The 19,224-nt window shown below is 48.3% G+C and overlaps 2 protein-coding genes across 6 annotated transcripts in view; one reads left to right on the forward strand and one right to left on the reverse strand.

The window, feature by feature from the left end:
* The window catches only part of RNF10 (ring finger protein 10), a gene marked incomplete at both ends in the record, with an annotated part of 63,435 nt that extends 55,926 nt beyond the window's left edge, over positions 1-7,509 (forward strand). For 3 of the 5 annotated variants that reach the window (XM_080717614.1, XM_080717613.1, XM_080717616.1), the window contains 3 exons: positions 6,404-6,461; positions 6,550-6,708; positions 7,433-7,509. In XM_080717614.1, coding sequence (XP_080573740.1) covers positions 6,404-6,461; positions 6,550-6,708; positions 7,433-7,509 — 294 coding nt within the window. The remainder of the gene's footprint in view (positions 1-6,403; positions 6,462-6,549; positions 6,709-7,432) is intronic. The other 2 variants (XM_080717615.1, XM_080717617.1) reach the window with 1 other exon arrangement.
* A 2,022-nt stretch (positions 7,510-9,531) lies between these two features.
* POP5 (POP5 homolog, ribonuclease P/MRP subunit) lies at positions 9,532-12,749 on the reverse strand (the record flags this gene model as incomplete). Its single annotated transcript, XM_080717520.1, has 5 exons — positions 9,532-9,644; positions 9,738-9,821; positions 9,993-10,142; positions 12,513-12,655; positions 12,730-12,749. The coding sequence occupies 5 exons, from the start codon at positions 12,747-12,749 to the stop codon at positions 9,532-9,534; spliced, it is 510 nt and encodes a 169-aa protein (XP_080573646.1).
* Positions 12,750-19,224: the final 6,475 nt, after the last annotated feature.

The raw sequence follows: 19,224 nt of genomic DNA on the forward strand, positions 1-19,224 counted from the left end.
CTACAGCAGGACAAAATAAATGCTTCATCTGATGAATATGAGGGAAATTGAGCTTCAGGCAGCCAGGAATGGCTGTGGAAATTCCTCTGTTGGAGAAGGAGACTTACAAGCTGCTGTTGCATTGACTAATATGTAGCCATGGGATGCTTTCTTAAAAGAGAAGCACATGGGCTTAGTCTCAGATATGATATAGACTTGCAAAAAAGTAGCAAAGAAAACTCCAAGTTTTAATTATTTTTTAAAATCACTAATGCCAGGCATGGTGGCGCAGGCTTGTAATTCCAACATCTGGGAGGCTGAGATAGGATCATGGTTCGCAGACAGCCTCAGCTACTTAGGCCCTTTGCAACTCAGTGAGACCCTGTTTCAAAATAAAGAATAAGAAATTGGGCTGAGGGTATAGCTTGGAGGTAGAATCCCCCTGGGTTCCATCCCTACTACCACAAAAAAATAAAAAAATAAAAATAAACTGTGTGTGGTGGCTCACGTCTGTAATCCTAGTGTTTGGGAGGCTGAGACAGGAGGATTGCTAGTTTGAGACAAGTCTCGGCAACTTACTGAAATCCTATTTCAAAAAATAAATAAATAGTGCTGGAAATGTAGCTCATAGGTAGAACATTCCTAGGCTTAGTCCCTGGGATAACACACACACACACACACACACACACACACACTCACTCACTCACTCACTCACTCACTCACTCACTCACTCACTCACTCACATTAGATTCCTGTAAACCAGGCACTCTTCTAAGGAGCTGGGGATACATGAATTAATTTTAACTGTTCCTTGGTTCTAGGACCTCTGGTTCAGGTGTCCTTTATCTGTTAACATGGAATAAATCATTCCAGCCAGGAATGGTGGGGCATGCTGCAATCCCAGTACTTGGGAGCCTGAGACTAGAGGATTACAGGTTCGAGGACAGCCTCAGCAAGTAGTAAAACCCCATCAACCTAGTGAGACCCTGTTTCAAAATAAAAACAAAATAGAGCTGGAGATGTAGCTCGTAGGTAGAATGCCCCTGGGCTCAATCCAGTACCACACATACACACAAAAATAATCATTCCCTCTTGACTTTGGGAAGAGAAAGGATGTCTTGGTTGTCATAACTAATCAAAGTAGCATCTTTGGGGAGCAAGGGAGAGGAAACATTAAACTAGAGAGATTTTTTTATTCATTTATTTTTGTGGTGCTGGGGATGAAATCCAGGGACCCTCTACTTCCAGGCTACACTCCCAGACCTATTATGTTTTACTTGGAAACAGGGTCTCACTAAGTTGCTGAGAGCCTCAAATGGTAGCTGAGGCTGACTTCAAACCTGTGTCCCTCTAAGAAGTCAATATTAAGCTAGGTGTGGTGGTGCACTCCTGTAATCCTAGTACTTGGGTGGCTCAGACAGGAGGATCCCAGGTTCAAGGACGGCAAGTAGTAAGACTCTCATCAACCTAGTGAAACCATTTCAAAATAAAACTAGGGCTGGGTGTGTGTAGCTTGGAGGTAGAATGCCCCTGAGTTCAATCCTCAGTGCCGCATACAAAAAAAAAAAAAAAAAAAAGTCAGTGTTAACTTCTGAGGGGCTAGTTTGGAATCATTACTTTTCTGGGGTTTTTTTAGAGAACTCAACTCAAAATGGGATTATGTAGATAAACCCAACATAAGTGGAAATATTAGATCAAAAATGTATTTGATATTCTTAGCCTACTGAGTATCCTAGCCTACTTTAAATATGTTCAGAACAGTTAGCAACTGGGCAGCAGCTTTTTCATCTAATGAAAAGCCTCTTTTGTAATAACATTGACTGTCATTCCGCTTACTGACGGCTATACTGAAAGTGAAAAACGGAAGCAAACACTTGTGGACCATTGTAGAGTTGAAAAGGCCTGAGTTGAACTATTCTGTCATGCCAAGAACTACTGCCATCTGTGGTTGGTAGGGATTTTCTGTCACTTAAAAGTGGCAGTCTGCCAGGCTTGGTGGGGCATACTTTGTAATCCCAGTAATCTCAGGTTCACAGCCAACCTCAGATACCTAAGCCCCTGCAACTTAGACCTTGTTTCAAAAATACAGAATAAAAATAGGACTTTGGGTATAGCTTACAGGTAGAAGGACCCCCTGGGCTCACTCCTCAGTACCACACACACAAACTTGGGTAAGGAAGGCTCTAAAGTCAAGGAGGGTAACATAATTTGAGAGCAGTTCTGAAGATTAAGTACTGAACTTCAAAGGTGAAAAACTAGAGACACCTGGGAATTATGCCAAATGAAATGGTTAAGCTTTGAAGCTAGAGTTTATTGCCATTGCATTTTTCTTTCAGCTTTATTTTGAAAAACTTAAGACCTAGAGTTGAAAGAATAGTATTATGAACATATACCTTTCACCTAGATTCACCAATAATTTTTAAGTTTTTTGCTATATTTGCTTTCTCTGTGTACAAAATGTTGAGACATGATTATACTTCACTACTAAATACTTAGGAGATACATGTCAAATAAAATTACATTCTCCTACAAACCAGTTAACACATCCAAGAAATTCAGCTGCTATAGTAGTATCTGTTATAGTATATAATTCTGCCTCTCCATTGCTCTCAGCAGCCTTTATTTTTCAGTTAGGGTGCAATAAGATTTGCTCATCACATTTGGTTGTGAAGTCTCTTTAGCCTCCGTTGCTCCATAGCCGTTTCCCTGGCCTCCCTCCCCTCCTCAGATTCTTGAAGCGCTAGGCCTGTTGCTTTGTATAATGTACAATTTGGATTTGTCTGATTGCTTCTTTTGGAGTGGATTCAGGTTAAAATCTTAAAGCTTTTTTTCTTTTTTTGTGGTACTGGAGATGGAACTTATATTTTTATTTGGAAAGAGGATCTCTTAAGCCAGCACGGCTGGCTTCGAACCTGTGCGATCCTCCTGTCTCCGCCTCCCAAGCGTGGGGATTACAAGTGTACGCCACCACACCCGGCCCAACTTTATTTTATTTTGAAACAGGGTCTCACTGAGTTGTAGAGGGCCTCACTAAGTAGCTGAGGCTGTCCACAAAAACCACGATCCTCCTGTCTCAGCCTCCCAAATGCTGGGATTACAAGCATGTGCCACCACACTCAATTTAAAGCATTAAAAACACATTTTTTATAAGAATGAAGTATAGTTTTCTTTTGGTTTTTGTTTTTGGTGGTACTGGGGATTGAACCCAGGGACATTCTACCTCTGAGCTCCACCCTCAGCCTGATTTTGTTTTGAAACAAGGTCTCAGTAAGTTCTGGAGGGCCCCACAAGTTGCTGAGGCTGGCCTTGAACCTGCAATCCTCTTGTCTCAGCCTTCTAAGTACTGGGATTCCAAGTATGTACCACCATGCTAAGTTTAGTTGGTACATTTTAATCACCTTTTAATAAGATGATCAAATTGAAATAGTTAACTCATCAGAAATTGAAATATTGTTAAGTGAAAAATGCATTTGAGCCAAGCCTGGTGGCACACACCTGTAATCCACAGTACTTGGGAGACTGAGATGGAGGATTGCAGGTTCCAGGACAGCCTCAGCAATGGACTGAGACTCCTGGTAACCTAGTGAGACCCTGTTTCAAAACAAAAAAAGGCTGGGGTTGTAGCTCAGAGGTAGAATGCTCCTGGGTTTAGTCTCCAGTACCCTGTCCCCTCAAAAAAATGCATTTGATGCTGGGCGTGGTGGCGCATGCTTGTAATCCCAGCACTTGGGAGGCTGAGACAGGAGGATTGCACAGGTTTGAAGTCAGTCTCAGCTACTTAGGTTCTCAGTAACTTAGACCCTGTTTCCAAATAAAGTATAAAATAGGTCTGGGAATATAGCCCAGAGGTAGAAAAGTCCCTGGGTTCCACTCTAAGTACCACCACCAAAAAAAAAAAAGCATTTGCTATTACTAACCTGTGAGTATCAGACACACATCTGTAATCCCAGCTAGTTTAGGAGGCTGAGGCAAGAGGATGGCAAGTTTATGGCTAGCCTGTGCAGCTTAGTGAGAGGACCACTCATGGTCTAAGTGGCACCAAGCTGAGTGTGGTGGCCCATGCCTATAATCCCAGTACTTGGGAGGCTGAGGCCTGTCTCAAAAAATATAAAAGGTACTGGGCATAGTGGTACATGCCTGTAGTCCTGGTACTTTTGAGGCTGAGACAGGAAGATTGCAGGTTCGTGGCCAGCCTCAGGAACTTGTAGGGCCCTCCGCAACTTGCACCTTGTTTCCGGATAAAACATAAAAATAGGACTGGGAATATAGCTTAGAGGTAGAATGCCCCTGGTTTCACCTCCCAGTACCGCCAAAATAAGCTTAGTGGTAGAGCACCCCTGAGGTCAATCCCAGTACTGTAGAAAATGATTCAGATGTGCTGTTTGAACCCACACTCTGAAGGCCAAAAGGAGATCACCAGAGTGATACATGATAAAGCTTATTTAATGAAACCAACATTAGCCTAACTCACCTAAAAAATGATATGCATGAGCCAGGTGTGGTGGTGCACGCTCGTAATCCCCGCGCTTGGGAGGCAGAGACAGGAGGATTGCGCAGGTTCGAAGCCAGCCGCGCTGGCTTAAGAGATCCTCTTTCCAAATAAAATATAAAGTAGGTCTGGGAGTGTAGCCCGGAGGTAGAAGGCCTCCTGGGTTCTATCCCCATATCCCCAGTACCACCAAAAAAAAAAAAAAAAAGATATGCATGTCTCACTTTGGGATGCATAACTTTAAGGACAGGGCATTCCTGCTTGAATCCTGCAGGGCTGGTCTCTTGATACTTCTCCAGGAATAGAATGTACCTGCTTCCAGCTGCATGGCGTGTTTGGCAGATGGGACTCAGTGGCCCTTCACATTAGAAAGCTGGCCTTGACCACCTGATATGAAGATGGTTCCTCAAGGGCAGGACTGCACTGATTTCCTGTATTTGCAGGAATTTTACTGGTCTATGGCTAGATCTAAAAGTTAATGATTAAGCCGGGCAGGGTGGCGCACGCTTGTAATCCCAGCATTTGGGAGGCTGAGACAGAGGATCGCGATTCGCCGGCAGCCACAGCTACTTAGTGAGGCCCTCTGCAACTTAGACCCTGTTTAAAAATAAAGAAAAAGCCGGGCGTGGTGGCGCACGCTTGTAATCCCCGCGCTTGGGAGGCAGAGACAGGAGGATCGCGCAGGTTCGAAGCCAGCTGCGCGCGCTGGCTTAGGAGACCCTGTTTCCAAATATAAAATGTAAAAAGAGGTCTGGGAGTGTATCCCGGAGGTAGAAGGGCTTCCAGGAACCCCAGTACCACCAAAAAAAAAAAAAAAAAAAAAAAGAGTGCTGGGGGGCCGGGCATGGTGGCACACGCTTGTAATCCCCACACTTGGGAGGCGGAGACAGGAGGATCGTGCTGGTTCGGAGCCGGCCTCGCTGTCTTAAGAGACCCTATTTCCAAATAAAACAAATATAAAATAGGTCTGGGAGTGTAGCCCGGAGGTAGAAGGGCTTCCAGGAACCCCAGTACCACACACACACACAAAAAAAAAAAAAAAAAAATTAAAAAAAATAGTGCTTGGGGTGTAACTCAGAGGTAGAATGCCCCTGGGATCCATCTCCAGTACCCAAACAAAAACTATTGGAAAAGCAAGGACCAAAAGGTAATGGGTGCTGTTTCAGAATAAAATTATCTTCATGGCCTAAAGTAACTGAATTTCATTGGCCCATGCTTTGTTTTAAAACCAGCAGGTATTGCCCTGCTTGTTCTAACAGGTAGATGATTTTAGGAGTTTCCAGAAGGACAAGCAAATTTATCAGAAAAAGTATTCCCAGCTCATGAGTCTAAGAACCTCTTGTTCTTTTTTTTTTTTTGTGTGTGTGGGGGGGGTGCTGGGGGTGAACCCAGGGGCTTCTCTACCTCCGGGCTGTACTCCCAGGCCTATCTTATACTTTATTTGGAAACAGGGTTTCATATTTTGCGACCCTCCTGTCTCAGCCTCCCAAATGCTGTTCTTGTATCTTCTATGCAGTGTTTACCTATTTTCTAAGGAATTAACCAGCCTGGATTTACCATTTGTGGCTTGTGCTGCCTTTTGCACTGGTTAGGCTATAGAAGACATGACTTACACTGTATTAAGGAGATCTAGCAGATCTTTTGAAAGCTGATAGTTGATCATGGTGGCATATGCTTGTAATCCCAGTACTTGGGAGGCTGACATAGGAGGAGCAAAGGTTTGAGGTCAGTCTTAGCAACTTAGCAAGACCTTATTTCAAAATTTAAAAAATGAAAAGGGCTGAGGATATAGCTCAGATGTAGAATATCCCTGGGTTCAATCCTGAGCACAAAAAAAGTGGTTAGTTCTCTCCAGCCCAGTTAGTGTTAAAGTGGGCATCTGAAAAGTTGGACCAGAAACTTAAAATTCTTCCTTCTCCCTTCCCGCTTCCGCAGATGCTGAGGGTTGGAAAAGCAAAAGCAGATGTGTGGCCCAAAACTACTCCAAAGAAAGGTGAGAGGGCCCACTGGTGAAGAGCGGGTCGAGCCCCTTTGGTTAGGCCCTGGTTGTTTCTGGAATTGTAAAACTGGTGTTCTTTTAGATGAAAACAGCTTAGTTCTTCCTGCCCCTGTGGACAGCGATGGGGAAAGTGATAACTCGGATCGTGTTCCTGTGCCCAGTTTCCAGAATTCCTTCAGCCAAGCTATCGAAGCAGCCTTCATGAAATTGGACACACCAGCTACTTCAGACCCCCTCTCTGGTAAGAAGAGCAAGGGAGCTAGTGTTGAGCAGAGCCACATTTCTGCCTGCTCTAGCCAGATCGGTCAGGCTCTCTCCCTGAGCCTCTAGGTCTCCATCTTGAGCATGTCCTGGTATGGTTAATGTTCCATTTGGCATGTAACATAGAGCCTGTTTATCACCCCAGAAAAATTCAATCCTGAAAGTGAAATTCTGGGGAACTCTTGTGTTTTTCTTCTTCCAAGACAGTGGGATAGATCCACCTACACTTACGAATCTTGAGTTGGTAAAGGGTAGCTTACAGATGCAGTCAGGTCTGGAGCTGGGTGTGATGGCGCTTATAATCCTAGTATTTGGGAGGCTGGGACAGGATTGGGTTTGAACCCAGCCTCAGCAACTTAAAAACAAAATAGGGCTAGGGGTGTAGCTCAGAGGTAGAACCCCTACAACATCAGGTCAGTGCCCAGTGGTACAGAATGATATATTGAAGATGTGCTTTTATATGTGTTTAGCATTGTACTATTTTTCTTAGCAAATGTATTAAGCAGGTGCAACTTTGGTGTTCCACTTGAGGAACCTGAGGTCATGTGACCAGCATGTGCTAGGACTGTCATTTGAATCCAGCCAGCCCAGTTCCAGAACCTGCGTTTCTTGTGCCACTGTGAATGAATGACTTGGGAATGAAAAGGTCAGGGGATAAGGAGATGGCATTGTAAGCTAAGTGACCTCTCTGTCTTTCCCTGTAGAAGAGAAAGGAGGAAAGAAAAGGAAAAAACAGAAACAGAAGCTCCTATTCAGCACCTCAGTTGTCCACACCAAGTGACACTACTGGCCCAGGCTACCTTCTCCATCTGGTTTTCTTTTTTCTGTGCTTTTGTTTTGCTGCTGTAATTTTTAAGTATTTGAGTTTGAACAGATTAGCTTGGGGTGGGGGGAGGGGTTTCCACAAAGTGAAGGGGAACCAAGAAAATTTTAAATACAGTGTATTTTCCAGCTTCCCGTCTTTACACCAAAATAAAGTATTGACACTCACAAGAGATCTCTTCCTGCCAAAGTTTTGAGTTTGTTGCCAAGTTTTGACCTCATGTGTAATGTTCTCATCCCAAACAAGTGCAGATCTCTAGGCATCCTGTGGGTCAGTGCAGACCAATGGCTCAGTAATTGCTTGCTGTGGTGCCAGGCACCAGGCTGCCTGGCCTCTTGCACACCTGTCAATTTGTCTTTTAAAAATAGTTAAATCTTTACTGCCTGTTCAGTTCTCTTTAAAGAAACAGATAGGAATAAAATGGATTTAGGATACTTGGCTTGAACTGAATTTTTTCTTCTGATACATGGTCAGGGTATGGTGCCTTGATGTCCTTGGTACTTTCCTCTTGTACTGGGTTTTGTTGGGTAAGGAAAGCCCTGGGACCTGCCACTCCTCTAATGAAGCTCTAAGTGACAGCGGTCAGTGGAGCATGTCTGGAAAGCAGGCTGGCAGCGATAGTGTTGCCTACTGTCTCCCTTCTGGTGTGGTAGTATGGAACCCAGGCTCTCACAAACATGACTAATATTCTGCCACTAAGATACAACTCCAGCCCTCTTTTTAAATTTGGAGACAGGGTTTCACTAAGGTGCCTGTGCTGACCTTGAACTTTGGTTCCTCCTGCCTTAGTCTCCCCCAAATTGGCTGGGATTACAGGCATGTGCCCCTAGCCCAGCCCCTAAAAACAGTTTTTTTATGCTTTGGTTTCAGCTAGAAGGAAAATAAAAACAAACAAACAAACAAACAAAAAAACAAAATTGTGTTATGCCCCTAGTTCTCTGAAATAAGGTCTCATTAAGTTGCAGAGGCTGGGTTTGAACCTGTGATCCTTATGTTTCAACTTCCCAAGTGCTCAGAATATAGGCGTGCACCCAGCTATATCTTAGTATTAAATGTACAAGGGAGCTGGGTGTGGTGGTGCACGGATCACATGCACATTAGACAACCTTTCAAAATAAAGGGCTGGGGATGTAGCTCAGAGGTAGAATGCCCCTGGGTTCAATCCCTAGCACCCCCCCCCCAAAAAAAAAAGGACTCTTGACACCTTTTCATGAAGAAAATGGATCCTAAAGATGTCGGTAGGAGGCAGCAGGCCAAACCAGCCGACCAGCTCCCCACATTCCCTAACCTCGTGGGCGTGGCAGCTCCCAGCTCTAGGGAAAAGGGAAGAGTAGAAGGTCCCGCCCCCAAGCACAAAAGCTGCTTTTGTAGTTGCCAAATTAAATACTGGCAAGGAATCTGTATTTGTGAAGCCCAGGTTAGACTGGATATAAATCTGGGCAAGGTTTAATCGCCTCACTAACACTTCAACTCCAGGTGACCTGGTTTGTTTAAAGTCCGTCTTGAAGGTTAGGGGTGCAGAGCCTTCAAGTACAAGCTGCTTTTCTTCTCAAATCTGCAGTATCAGGGATTGAACTCAGCTTCGTGTACTGCGAGGCTCTAGCACTGCGCTGTGCCCTGTCCCTTCGTCTAGTACTACACAGGATGCCAGTCTTCCCTCCAGCGTCAAGGCTGTTGATGGAAAGACTTACCCAAACATGAATTCTATAAGCCCTTGTAATTTAGGCTATATAAATGCTATAAAAGAAAAAAACAAATTTAACTTACTCTCAACAAAGCAAGTAGATATAAAAATGTAAACTACAGTCTTCACAATCTGCAGAACCACCTCCGGGGGAGGTCAAGGCAACTCAGTTTAAGCCCTCTGGCAGTCATCCGTTGGGAGAACCAGATGCTGCTGTGGCTCCCGTGCGTGTCCTGTTCCCACCGCGGGGCTCAGGTGGACTCGGGACAGGACAGCCTTCTACGACAGGCCCAGGGTCACTCCGTTGCTTCATGCATGTCCTCGTCACCGCTGTCTGAAAGCTCCTCGCCGGACTCCTCCTGCAGTAAGCAGCTTCTTGTGACAGACTTCTGGATCGCTTCCCGCTCTCCTGGAGAAAGGCACAGGCGTGAAAGGCGCCTCTGGAGGCACGCTCGCCAGCTGCCGTGCAGTCAGCCCCTAGCTGGCTGGGTGGTGCGCTTACCTTCGTCAGTGCAGTTCTGCAACAGGACCAACAGCTGCCTCCTGTTGTACCGAATCAGGAACTTCTGACACGTCCTGATTGTACCTGGCACATAAAACGGTTTTTGTGGCCAACAGCTTGTGAACAGGTCTCTGAAAGACTTTGAGAGCTGGGGGAAAGTATCTTGTTCTTAGCGGGCTGTTGGGAAGACCCATCCACCTACCATGATTGATCTCTGAACCTGTCATTGAAAACCAGAGCCTCTATGCCACCTACCTCCCACATGGAGCGTGTTGAAAAAACAAGGGTAGCGGTGTCCTTTGCTCTCTAGGTATGTGATGAAGGGAAGAGCCGACCATATGAGCTGATAGAACTCCTTCCGGCATCGCAGCAACACTATTCCCGTGTAAGCATTGAGGTATCGGACTGTAGTAGAGAGAACACACGTTTGGAAAACTGTGGACTCACAGCCGGTTAATAACCTTAGGGGAGAAGCCTGCTCTGTGCCAGAGACAGTTCTAGGCGAGTGGCACTTGGGAGGGTGCATCTGTGCATGAAAACAAAGATGCCCAAAGAAAAGCCTTTGGAACAAACCACTCATGGAGATTTACATGCCGCACAGAACTGTTGAACGGACTTACCTGTGATCCTAGTACTTGGGAGGCTGAGACATGAGGATCATAGGTTCTAGGACGGCCTCAGCAAAAATCTTCATCAATCTAGCAAGACTTTTTTTTGCAGAAGTAGGGGTTGGATCCTGGGGCATTCTACCTCTGAGATACACCTCCATCCCTATTTTTATTTACTTTGAAACAGGTTCTCAATAAGTTGTGGAGGGCCTAAGTAGCTGAGGCTAGCAGAGAATCTGTGATCCTCCTGTCCCAGCCTCTCCCAAGTACTGGGATTATAAGTGTGCACCCCCATGCCCAGCTGTGAGAATCTGTTAAAAAAAAAAATGGGTATAGCTCAGGTAGAATCAATTCCTAGTACCACAAAAGAGAAAAATATTTTAGCTGGGCGTGGTGATGCATGCTTGTAATCCCTGCGCTTGGGAGGTGGAGACAGGAGGATCACGCAGGTTTGAAGCCAGCAGCGCTGGATTAAGAGACCTTGTTTTCAAATAAAAAGTATGAAATAGGTCTGGGAGTGTAGCCCGGAGGGGAGTCCAGGAACCCCAATACCACCAAAAAAAAAAAGAGAAAAATATATATATTTATTTTTTGCGGTAATGGGGGTGGAACCCAGGAGGATTCTACCTGCTAGCTACATCTGCAGCCCCTAACCGCCCCCCCCACACCCTTTACTTTGTAGTACTGGGGATGGAACCCAGGGGCATTCTATCTCTGAGCTACACCCCCAGCCCTATTTTTTATTTATTTTGAAATGGTCTCACTGAGTTGCAAAGGACCTTGCTAAGTAGCTGAGGCTATTCGCGAGCTTTGATCCTCCTGTCTCAGCCTCCCAAATGCTGGGATTACAAACATGCGCCACCATACCCGGCTTAGAAAAATATATATTTTAGGCATTGACTAGTTCAATAAATGGGGTGGGAGAGGAAGTGCATCTTCATTCAGAAATAAATTTTGCCTGAAAACAGGTTTTACTGCAAGTAGGCTCTAGGTTCTTTTAGCATCCAGCTGAGTATCACCAGATCTAAGAAAGTTATGCCTGCCTTTAATTCTCCAAGACTCAAGTTTGAATTTAGGGTAAAAGAAGGAATTTTAAGCCAAATGTGGCAGCCATGCCTGAAGTCCCAGTACTTGTGAAGCTGAGACAGGAGGATCTTGGGTTTGAGGAGAGCCTCAGTAAGTAGTGAAACCAACCTACTGCGATCCGGATTCAGGATAAAAATTTAAACCGGGCTAGCGATGCAGCTCAGAGGTAGAATACCCCTGGGTTCAATCTTTAATACCAAAAAAAAAAAAAAAATAGAGTATACTGTTGCTTGTAATTTCAGTAGAATTTAGGAGACTGCAACAGGAAAACAGGTTGGAGGCCAGCTTCAGCAATTTAGTGAGACCTTGTTTCAAAATAAAATTATGTCAGGCATAAGTGGTGCTTGCCTGTAATCCCAGAAGGTAGCCTGGGGAAGAAAGGCTTCTGAATCTCATCCTGCATGAGACCCAGCATGAACTTAATGAAAGGACTTAAAAAAATAATAGGCCTAGGGTAGTTCAGAGGTAGAATGCCCCTGAGTTCCATCCCCAGTACCGCAAATAAGAATAAAGAATAATGCTGGGCGTGGTGGTTTGCGCTTGTAATCCCAGTACTTGGGAGGCTGAGACAGGATCGCGCAGGTTCGAAGCCAGCCTCAGCTACTTAGTGAAGCGCTCAGCAATTTAGTGAGACCTTGTTTCCAATAGGTTGGGGGGATAGCCCGGAGGTAGAAGGCCCCTGGGTTCCATACCTAGTAACACACAGTTTCACTAAGAAGCTGAGGCTGGCTGCGAACCTTCCTCCTGTCTCCGTCTCCCAAATACTAGGATTATGAGCACGTGTCACCACGCCCGTCTTCAGGGTGTAATTCTGACTACGTATTTTCTGTGTGATGGCAACAAAACACCAAACAGTAACTCTTACTAGGAACTCGAGGCTTCTCTCACTTATCCCTCCCAACTCAATCACGACGCGCAATTAACCGATGTCTGCCGGGTACGGTTAAGATTCTTGTCCAAAGAACCCAAAGGGTTCCTGCTCTTAGCTCTCGGCCGGCTAAGCACTCCCCTTCGTACTCGGATGGCGCCCGCCCGGCCTCCCCCTCCCAGCCGCCTCCCCGCCAGTCCCCGAGCGCCGCACCCGCGAAGCCGATGGAGCCGGCGGCCGCGCCGAACGTGCCGTGCACCCGGGCGACGGTGTCCCGCAAGAGGCCGCCAAGCACTCGGTCCTCCAGACTCAGGCGGCAGCGGGGGTCGTCGGACACCACCTCGCAGAGCAGGTACCTGCGGCAGAGAGCACGGTGAGCGAGCCCGGGCAGGGGGCCGGCGCGGCCCGCGGCCCGGGAGCCACCGCTTACCGGTGCTTGAAGCGCACCATGGCGGCTTCCACGCAGCAGTTCGACGTGCGCTCCGGACGTAGGCCCGCCCGCGGCTCCGCCCGCGGCCAATGGGAGCTAACCTCCGCAGCCTCGCAGCCACTCAGAGAGGGAGGCGGGACAGGGCGGAGCCAGACAGTCGAGAGGCCGAGCCCCTTGTCAGTCTTCTGTTAGCCCCGCCTCCCCAGCGCCGGTCTGGACCCAGTCCTCCCGAGAGCCCTACTTTTGTTTGGGGGCGGGACTCTGCGAACGAGCAGCACGTGGCTGTGAGTTTACTAGTGTGTGGGCTGTAGCCGCTGCATTTGGCGCCCCCGGGGTTTTGCGACACACTTATGTGTGCACTTATGCTCTCTCCCAAAGATGGATGGTGGAATTTTTAGATCAGGACCATGCATTTGAGGTCCAGGAATCGCCATATGGGCATTCGGACTCTTATTTTCAGGTTAGAGCTTGGATTTCCTTACTTACAGCCAAAATGCTATTACTATTTGGACTTTAAGCAGTATTATGGAGGTGAGTGCCTTGCCTTTTTTTATTTTCCGGTACTGAGGATGGAGCCCAGGGGCATTCTACCTCCGAACTACACTTCCAGCCCTACTTTTTATTCTGTTATTATTATTATTTCGCTAATGGGAATGGAACCCAGGGGAGTTTCTACCCCCGAACGACACCCCCAGCCCTATCTTTATTTTGTAACAGGGTCTCGCTAAGTTGCAAAGGGCCTCACTAAGTAGTAGCTGAGGCAGTCTGCGAACCGTGATCCTCCTGTCTCAGCCTCTCAAATGCTGGGATTACAAGCCTGGGCCACCACGCCCGGCTGCCTTGTCAGTTCTTTCTTTGCAAAGCATGTGGTCATTGTATTTGATGGAGATTGAGCCTGTATTGGTTGCTAATAAGGGCAGTATTAATTGCTAATAAGAATAAGCTTTCAAGCCGGGCGTGGTGGCGCACGCTTGTAATCCCAGCATTAGGGAGGCTGAGACCCGAGGATCGCGGTTCGCGGACAGCCTCAGTTATTTAGTGAGGCCCTTCTCAACACAGTGAGACCCTGTTTCAAAATAAAGACTAAAAAATTGGGCAGGGGGTGTATGTAGCTCGGAGGTCAAATGCATCTGGGTTCCAGACCCAGGGCGGGGCGGGCGGGGGTGGGGGGATAAGCTTTCATACTTAAGCAGAACAATAAAATCCTTTTCTCTGTCTCTAAGCTGTCATCCAAAAGCTCTGGTCAAGGTTGACCTTGGTCAGCTAAAGACTGGCTATTAGGTTGGCCAAGAGAGCCAAACATTGAATGCTGAGTTTATAGACACCTGCAGTTAGAAAAGAATTACGCAGACTCTCAGAAGTTTAGGTTAAAAAAGGAAAAAGCAAGTGTATTGACCCAATATTAACTTAATTATACCAAAATAGTTAAACCCCTAAAAGCCTCTATACTTTATTTATTTATTTATTTTTGCGGGTCTGGGGATGGAACCCAGGGGCATTCGATCTCCAAGCTACAGCCTCTACCCTATTTTTTATTCTTTATTTTGAAACCGGTCTCACTGAGTTGCGGAGGGCCTCACTAAGTAGCTGAGGCTGTCCGCGAACCGCTATCCTCTGGTCTCAGCCTCCCGAATGCTGGGATTATAAGCATGTGCCACCACGCCCGGCTGCCTCTATACTTTAAAAGAGTATATTTCTGTGTCTTTATTTTCTTTATTAGAAGACAAACTTCTAGCAGATATAAGAGGATGCTGATAACTTACTAAGGACACAGGTGAACAATACAAGCTTTAAACTTTAAGAGTAAAAATAAACAAAGAACCAAGTGGGCTTCTACCATGCAACTGCTGACCTTGCTAACTAAGTAACACATTTTGGTCAGTGATGTCAGACCTGTCCTTGTTAGGATGAACAAAGAAAGCTAACAAAAAGAGACTTATACAAGCTGGGTGTGGTGGTGCACACTTTTAATCCCAGCATTTGGGAGGCTGAGATGGGAGGATCATGGTTCGGGGACAGCCTCAGCTACTTACTGAGGCCCTCTGCAACTCAGTGAGACCCTGTTTCAAAATAAAGAATAAAAATTCGGGCTGGGGGTATAGCTTGGAGGTAGAATGCCCCGAGTTCCATCCCCAGTACCACACACACACACAAAAAAAAAAGATTTATACAGCAGTGATAACTAGTGGACCAAGCATCTGCTTGTGGTGGGTAAAGAAGACTATTGGTGAGAAGGACAGAAGGGACAAGGTAATTAATTCCTAAAAATGACTGCATTCTTGAGGGCATCAGTGTCTCTTTAGAGGCACTCTGTCAAGTCTCTCTCTAATATGGTGCTTTCATTGCTCTGTCCCCCCTCCCGCCCCCCATAGTAATAAAATCTTGCTTAAGCTTGCAACAGTTCTGGTTTTTTTTTCTAAACTAGCTAACAAGAATCCACATAGTTCCAAACTGTAACAATATTTTCCAGGGGTGTGTGTGTGTGTGTGTGTGTGTGTGTGTGTGTGTTACTAGGGATTTAATCCAAGAGCATTCTACCTCTGAATTATACCCAGCTCTATTTTTTATTCTTTTATTCTTTTTTTTTTTTTTTTGGTGGTACTGGGGATGGAACGCTTCTACCTCCGGGCTACACTCCCAAACCCATTTTTGTATTTTTATTTGGAAACAGGGTCTTTTAAGCCAGCGCGGCTGGCTTCGAACCTGCGCGATCCTCCTGTCTCCGCCTCCCAAACGCGGGGATTACAAGCGTGCCCACCACGCCCGGCTTTATTGGCCCTTTTAATTTTCTCAGAGTAGACAGTTTTCCAGAGGCTGGAAACGTGTGATGACACCAGGGCTCTGACAACTGATGAAATTCACATATACTTTGTGTGTGTGTGTGTGTGTGTGTGATGTTCTCTTTTGAGGTAGTAGAGATTGGACTTAGGGGTATTCTACCTCCAAGCCAACCCCCCACTCCTATTTTATTTTTTCATTTTGAAACAGAGTCTCACTAAGTTGATGAGGGCCTGGAAGTTGCTGAGGCTGACCATGAACCTGTGATCCTCCTGTCTCAGCCTCCTAAGTTCTGGGGTTATAAGCCTGTGCCATCACGCCTGGCTTTTATTTTTTGAGTCAGGGTCTAATAGTTGCTAAAAGTGTTGCTAAGTTGCTGAGGCTGGCCTTGAACCTGTGATCCTTCTGTCTCAGTCTCCCAAGCACCAGGATTTACAGGTGTGCAGAACAAGATCGGGCTCTGCAGCATATTCCTTTTGTGTCTGTCTTATTCCACACAACGTAATTGTAAGACTCACTCGTGTTTGGCTATACTTTCACCTCATTTCTGCCACAATATTACTTCTTGCTGGTGCAGTGCTGCATTGTTTGGGTGTACCACTGTTAGGTTGGCCAGTAGACTCTCGGTGGACATTTAAATAATTTTCAAAGTCGGGCGTGGTGGCACACGCTTGTAATCCACGCTTGTAATCCCCGCGTTTGGGAGGCTGAGACAGGAGGATCACGCAGGTTCGAAGCCAGCCTCAGCTACTTAGTGAGGCTCTCAGCAACTCAGTGAGACCCTGTTTCCAAATAAAATATAAAATAGGTCTGGAAGTGTAGCCCGGAGGTAGAAAGCCCCTGGGTTCCACCCTCAGTACCACCAAAATAATAATAATAATAATAATAATAATAATAATAATAATAATAATAATAAAAAATAATGAAATAAATAATTTTCAGATTTTCTTGTTACTCGGAGCCGAGTCTTCCTGCCCATCCCTATTGTCATGGCGTTGACTGCCCCTGTGCGGTCCCTGAACAGAGGCATTTTTCACAACTAACAATTTTCCAGATTTGGAAGGAGTTCTCAGCGTTCCCATCTCCCATCTTTTTGGCCATCCCAAGGGAAGAGGGTGGGAGGCAGCGCAGCTCCTCCACCACCTTTGTGCAGAACCCGCCGCCGTGTCCTGCGATGGTCGGCGGGGGGCGCCCGCGGCCCGCGATGCTCCAGCCCGGCCTCCGACCTCCCTAAGAACGACGCCGACCTCGCTGGCCCCCAGCACCGCGCCCGCCGACCCGCTGGCCGCAGGCGTGTGTTCAGTAAGGAGCGGGCCCGGCATCCCGACCCAGGCCGTCCGACTCCAGCGCCCGGTGTCCCGGCGGCAGATTTGGTCGGACCCACCTCCATCACTTCCCAGCCAGGTACCTTGGAGAGGTGCGATCTCGTCTCCAGGCCGGTCTCCCCGTCCGTGCCCCAGGCGGAGGCTCCCGAGGTTAGTTAGTTAGCAGTCCCTAGGATGGAGGTGGAGCACCCCAGGCGGAGGCTCCCGAGGTTAGTTAGCAGTCCCTAGGATGGAGGTGGAGCATCCCAGTCTGGGGGCTCCCGAGGTTAGTTAGCAGTCCCTAGGACGGAGGTGGAGCATCCCAGTCTGGGGGCTCCCGAGGTTAGTTAGCAGTCCCTAGGATGGAGGTGGAGCACCCCAGGCGGAGGCTCCCGAGGTTAGTTAGTTAGCAGTCCCTAGGACGGAGGTGGAGCACCCCAGGCAGAGGCTCCCGAGGTTAGTTAGTTAGCAGTCCCTAGGACGGAGGTGGAGCACCCCAGGCGGAGGCTCCCGAGGTTAGTTAGTTAGCAGTCCCTAGGACGGAGGTGGAGCACCCCAGGCGGAGGCTCCCGAGGTTAGTTAGTTAGCAGTCCCTAGGATGGAGGTGGAGCATCCCAGTCTGGGGGCTCCCGAGGTTAGTTAGCAGTCCCTAGGACGGAGGTAGAGCACCCCGGGCGGAGGCTCCCGAGGTTAGTTAGCAGTCCCTAGGACGGAGGTGGAGCACCCCAGGCGGAGGCTCCCGAGGTTAGTTAGTTAGCAGTCCCTAGGATGGAGGTGGAGCATCCCAGGCGGAGGCTCCCGAGGTTAGTTAGCAGTCCTCAGGATGGAGGTGGAGCACCCCAGGCGGAGGCTCCCGAGGTTAGTTAGTTAGCAGTCCCTAGGACGGAGGTGGAGCATCCCAGTCTGGGGGCTCCCGAGGTTAGTTAGCAGTCCCTAGGATGGAGGTGGAGCACCCCAGGCGGAGGCTCCCGAGGTTAGTTAGTTAGCAGTCCCTAGGACGGAGGTGGAGCACCCCAGGCGGAGGCTCCCGAGGTTAGTTAGTTAGCAGTCCCTAGGATGGAGGTGGAGCATCCCAGTCTGGGGGCTCCCGAGGTTAGTTAGCAGTCCCTAGGACGGAGGTAGAGCACCCCGGGCGGAGGCTCCCGAGGTTAGTTAGCAGTCCTCAGGATGGAGGTGGAGCACCCCAGGCGGAGGCTCCCGAGGTTAGTTAGCAGTCCCTAGGATGGAGGTGGAGCACCCCAGTCTGGGGGCTCCCGAGGTTAGTTAGTTAGCAGTCCCTAGGATGGAGGTGGAGCACCCCAGGCGGAGGCTCCCGAGGTTAGTTAGCAGTCCCTAGGATGAAGGTGGAGCACCCCAGGCGGAGGCTCCCGAGGTTAGTTAGTTAGCAGTCCCTAGGATGGAGGTGGAGCACCCCGGGCGGAGGCTCCCGAGGTTAGTTAGCAGTCCCTAGGACGGAGGTGGAGCACCCCAGGCGGAGGCTCCCGAGGTTAGTTAGCAGTCCCTGGGATGGAGGTGGAGCATCCCAGTCTGGGGGCTCCCGAGGTTAGTTAGCAGTCCCTAGGATGGAGGTGGAGCACCCCAGGCGGAGGCTCCCGAGGTTAGTTAGTTAGCAGTCCCTAGGACGGAGGTGGAGCACCCCAGGCAGAGGCTCCCGAGGTTAGTTAGTTAGCAGTCCCTAGGATGGAGGTGGAGCATCCCAGTCTGGGGGCTCCCGAGGTTAGTTAGCAGTCCCTAGGATGGAGGTGGAGCACCCCAGGCGGAGGCTCCCGAGGTTAGTTAGCAGTCCCTAGGATGGAGGTGGAGCACCCCAGTCTGGGGGCTCCCGAGGTTAGTTAGTTAGCAGTCCCTAGGATGGAGGTGGAGCACCCCAGGCGGAGGCTCCCGAGGTTAGTTAGCAGTCCCTAGGATGAAGGTGGAGCACCCCAGGCGGAGGCTCCCGAGGTTAGTTAGTTAGCAGTCCCTAGGATGGAGGTGGAGCACCCCATGCGGAGGCTCCCGAGGTTAGTTAGTTAGCAGTCCCTAGGATGGAGGTGGAGCATCCCAGGCGGAGGCTCCCGAGGTTAGTTAGCAGTCCTCAGGAAGGAGGTGGAGCACCCCAGGCGGAGGCTCCCGAGGTTAGTTAGTTAGCAGTCCCTAGGACGGAGGTGGAGCATCCCAGTCTGGGGGCTCCCGAGGTTAGTTAGCAGTCCCTAGGATGGAGGTGGAGCACCCCAGGCGGAGGCTCCCGAGGTTAGTTAGTTAGCAGTCCCTAGGACGGAGGTGGAGCACCCCAGGCGGAGGCTCCCGAGGTTAGTTAGTTAGCAGTCCCTAGGACGGAGGTGGAGCATCCCAGTCTGGGGGCTCCCGAGGTTAGTTAGCAGTCCCTAGGATGGAGGTGGAGCACCCCAGGCGGAGGCTCCCGAGGTTAGTTAGT

The sequence above is a fragment of the Muscardinus avellanarius genome (assembly GCF_963383645.1).
Source record: "Muscardinus avellanarius genome assembly, chromosome: 21".
NCBI classification, from domain to species: Eukaryota; Metazoa; Chordata; class Mammalia; order Rodentia; family Gliridae; genus Muscardinus; species Muscardinus avellanarius.